Source organism: Sinocyclocheilus anshuiensis, unplaced genomic scaffold (genome assembly GCF_001515605.1).
Source record: "Sinocyclocheilus anshuiensis isolate Anshui unplaced genomic scaffold, SAMN03320099.WGS_v1.1 scaffold257, whole genome shotgun sequence".
NCBI classification, from domain to species: Eukaryota; Metazoa; Chordata; class Actinopteri; order Cypriniformes; family Cyprinidae; genus Sinocyclocheilus; species Sinocyclocheilus anshuiensis.
Window position 1 is genome coordinate 722966 of NW_015539889.1, and position 3167 is coordinate 726132.

At 34.1% G+C, this 3167-nt stretch overlaps 1 protein-coding gene across 1 annotated transcript; it reads left to right on the forward strand.

Moving 5' to 3' along the window:
- The first annotated feature begins 1706 nt into the window (after positions 1-1706).
- LOC107685730 (guanylin-like) lies at positions 1707-2823 on the forward strand. The gene is made up of 3 exons (XM_016482430.1): positions 1707-1918; positions 2261-2447; positions 2572-2823. Exons 1-3 carry the CDS (start codon positions 1847-1849, stop codon positions 2628-2630), a joined length of 318 nt encoding a protein of 105 aa, XP_016337916.1. The 5' UTR covers positions 1707-1846; the 3' UTR covers positions 2631-2823.
- The last annotated feature ends 344 nt before the right edge of the window (positions 2824-3167 follow it).

Below are 3167 nucleotides of genomic sequence, written 5' to 3' on the forward strand. Positions count from 1 at the left end.
GAGAAAGGACAAATTGAAATCGCATCATATGACCCCTTTCAAGGGTTTATCAGGACCAGACAGACATCAGTCTTACTGTTCATTTTGTCAGCACGGTTAACTGAACAAAGTATCTTTACCTATACAAATAAAATAAGCAATTTAATTATGATAATTCTTGCACATATAGCATATTGTTTTTGATTACATAATAGTGATTTGTAACTGATAACTGAACAATGAAGTTCAATCTATTTTTAGTTCAAACACTATCCAGGAGACGTGCGGCATGAATGTGCTACCATAGTAATGTTGAAGAACCAGATCCACTTTGTTGTACTTCACCAGTGGGTCTCAACTAGTTTCGTGGCAAGGCCCAAACTTAACATTGAACATGTGGTGACCCAAAACAGCACAAATTACTACTGAAATAAGCCTCTTATGCTCACCAGGGCTGCATTTATTTGATTAAAAATACAGTAAAAACAGCAATAATGTGAAATATTATTGCAGTTTAAAATAACTTTTTATTTTAATGTATTTTCATTTATTGTAATTTATTTATGTGATTGATATTTCAGCCTTCAATGTCACATGATCCTTCTAATCATTCTAATATGCTCAATTTCTCATTAATAATGTTTAAAAAAAGTTGATATTTTTTGTGGCAACTGTGATAAATTTTTTCAGGATTCTTTGATGAATAGAAATTTCAAAAGAACAGCATTTATTTCAAATAGAAATGCTTTGTAACAATGTAAAAGACTTAACTGTCGCTTTTGATCAGATCAGTTTAATTAATCTTTGCTGAATAAATTTTTTTTTTTTATAATTCACGTATGTATCTGAATAAAACTATTTGAAAATACTGTAAAATATTTGTTCAAAAATAAACAATTTTTTAAATCAAACATTGCCGTTTATCATACAAGCTAAATGGGAAAATTTGACCATTTGAAATGCAAACAACTGCAAAATTGTAATTTATCAGCCTAACACGTGGAACAAAAACTGAGCCAAATATTGTATTTCTTTGAGCATTAAGCCTTAACCACGCTGACAACTGACATATTTGCACCAAAATACACCGGCATTAGATTGATATGCACGACTGTATAGTTAGTTACATTTTATTTTTTCTTTGCTGTCCATGACCTTTTCAGAACATTTTTGTGTAATGACCCACTAGATGTGAACCAGTGCCCTAGACTAAATATTTGTAAGCAATCTTATGATATTATTTATATTTTTATATCTTTACATATGTACACATATTTTATATATCACTCACTTAGGGTCCAGAGAAAGTCTGTTTTCAAACATCCACAGAGGAATATAAGTTTTATACAGCATGATGTATTAGATCATTAGTGTAATATTTGCAAAACGTGTACTACAGACAATGACTAAACATTTAGTCATAGCCTTTGATCGGGGGGAAAAATACCTAATAACTAAATGTAAGGTGTAGCTTTGTTTTGATATTTGCTTGCATTGGTATTCTCATTAGTTTTAACCTGCTCTCAGCACAAAGACATTATTGTGTGCTCATTGGGTGGTTATTAATTAACCCTAACTAGAGACTGACGAACAGGCCACTAGGCAAACCTAACTAAAAGATCCATAAAAGTGCATGTCACAACTACAGATGAGATCACGTAGGATTTATGAATTCTGTTTTACGACATTGTAAAATTTATCCTCTTTATTCATTAACAGCAAAGAAACAATGACAGGTTCTGATAGGTTGTTGGTCTGACCACTTCCTATATAAGAGGAGAAAGAAAGAGGAAAAAGGCAGAGATTGCGGTGACAACAACCGAAAAACATACTACAACTAAACCCTTCTCGAGAAGAACCAGCCAGCATGAAGAACATTTTGTCTGTCGCTTTCCTCAGTGTGGCTCTTTGCCTGGTCTCTGAGGCTGTGCAAGTCCAGGTAAGCTCAAGCTTTTATTGCTGTCATTACTGCATCTCTGAAATTAAAAAACCTCTTACTAGTTTAAGTTAACCTTATGAACACTCTATTCCATGATTTATGGATGTAATCTCCTCAGAATTGCATCAATTTGCATCTGACTTCATTCTGAAACGTGTATATTGTTGCATTTGTGGCTCAAAGGTGCATTCAATAAAGGCATGCGTCGTTTGAGCTATTTATAAAGAATCATTCATCCATAGGTTATTAAGTTTAAATCCAGCGGTCAGTGCTGACGCATTGTTCAATCATTGCATTGAGAATTGAACTCATCCATTTATTTCTACAATTTCCCTCCTGTAGGAAGGTGATTTTTCCTTTTCACTGGACTCTGTAAAAGTTCTCCAGCAATTAATCGACCAGCCACGAACACAAAACCCTCGTTTGACCAAGATGAGCTACTTTTCTGTATGTTCCAATCCAACGCTGCCACAGGAGTTTGTGCCTCTGTGCATGCAGAGAGGAGCAACTATGTCCTTTGCTAGGCTAGGTAATAGTCCTGGTTTACTTTTAAATTCATGTTCAATAATTGTACACAATGTACTATTAATAAATTACATTTTGTTGCTTGATAAATCCCAATCTAACCTGAGATACTGTTATGTTTGTTTCAGCATCTGTGCCTGTGGACATCTGTGAAATATGTGCTTTTGCGGCTTGTACCGGTTGCTAATTCCTTCCATCATCCCCTCGCTTGATCATCATCACCTTCACTTAATAAAATCCACATATTTTCATTTACTGCCATAGGTTCTCACAATTGACCGTGCGAACATTGCGAATGTTGCCTGAATGGCAGAACACTGTTTATGAACTGTTACTTAAACTTCCTTCCCCTCTTTTCTTTCCCATGTTTTGTTTTGTTACAGCACATATTTCATTTATTTAAGAAAGAAGTGTCTTTTTTATTTTTCTATTTCTGAGTTTTGCTATGCGTGGTAATGCCTCAGTGTTCAATAAAAAAAATGCCTTAAATCTGTTCTCTGTGCATCGTGTATTATATTTATTGTTGAAAGAAATTGATTGATGTCGCAAAAATGTTATTCAATTTTACAGCCAAAATTAGGCAATCAGTTCATTTGTAATGAATGAAGATGTCAGGATGTCTGAGTGCAAACCATTTCATGTCATACTTTTTTGATTGACATAGGGGGAGCAGACTACCTGATGTTTATATTCAGTCAATTTGAAAGAAACATACACCATGAGT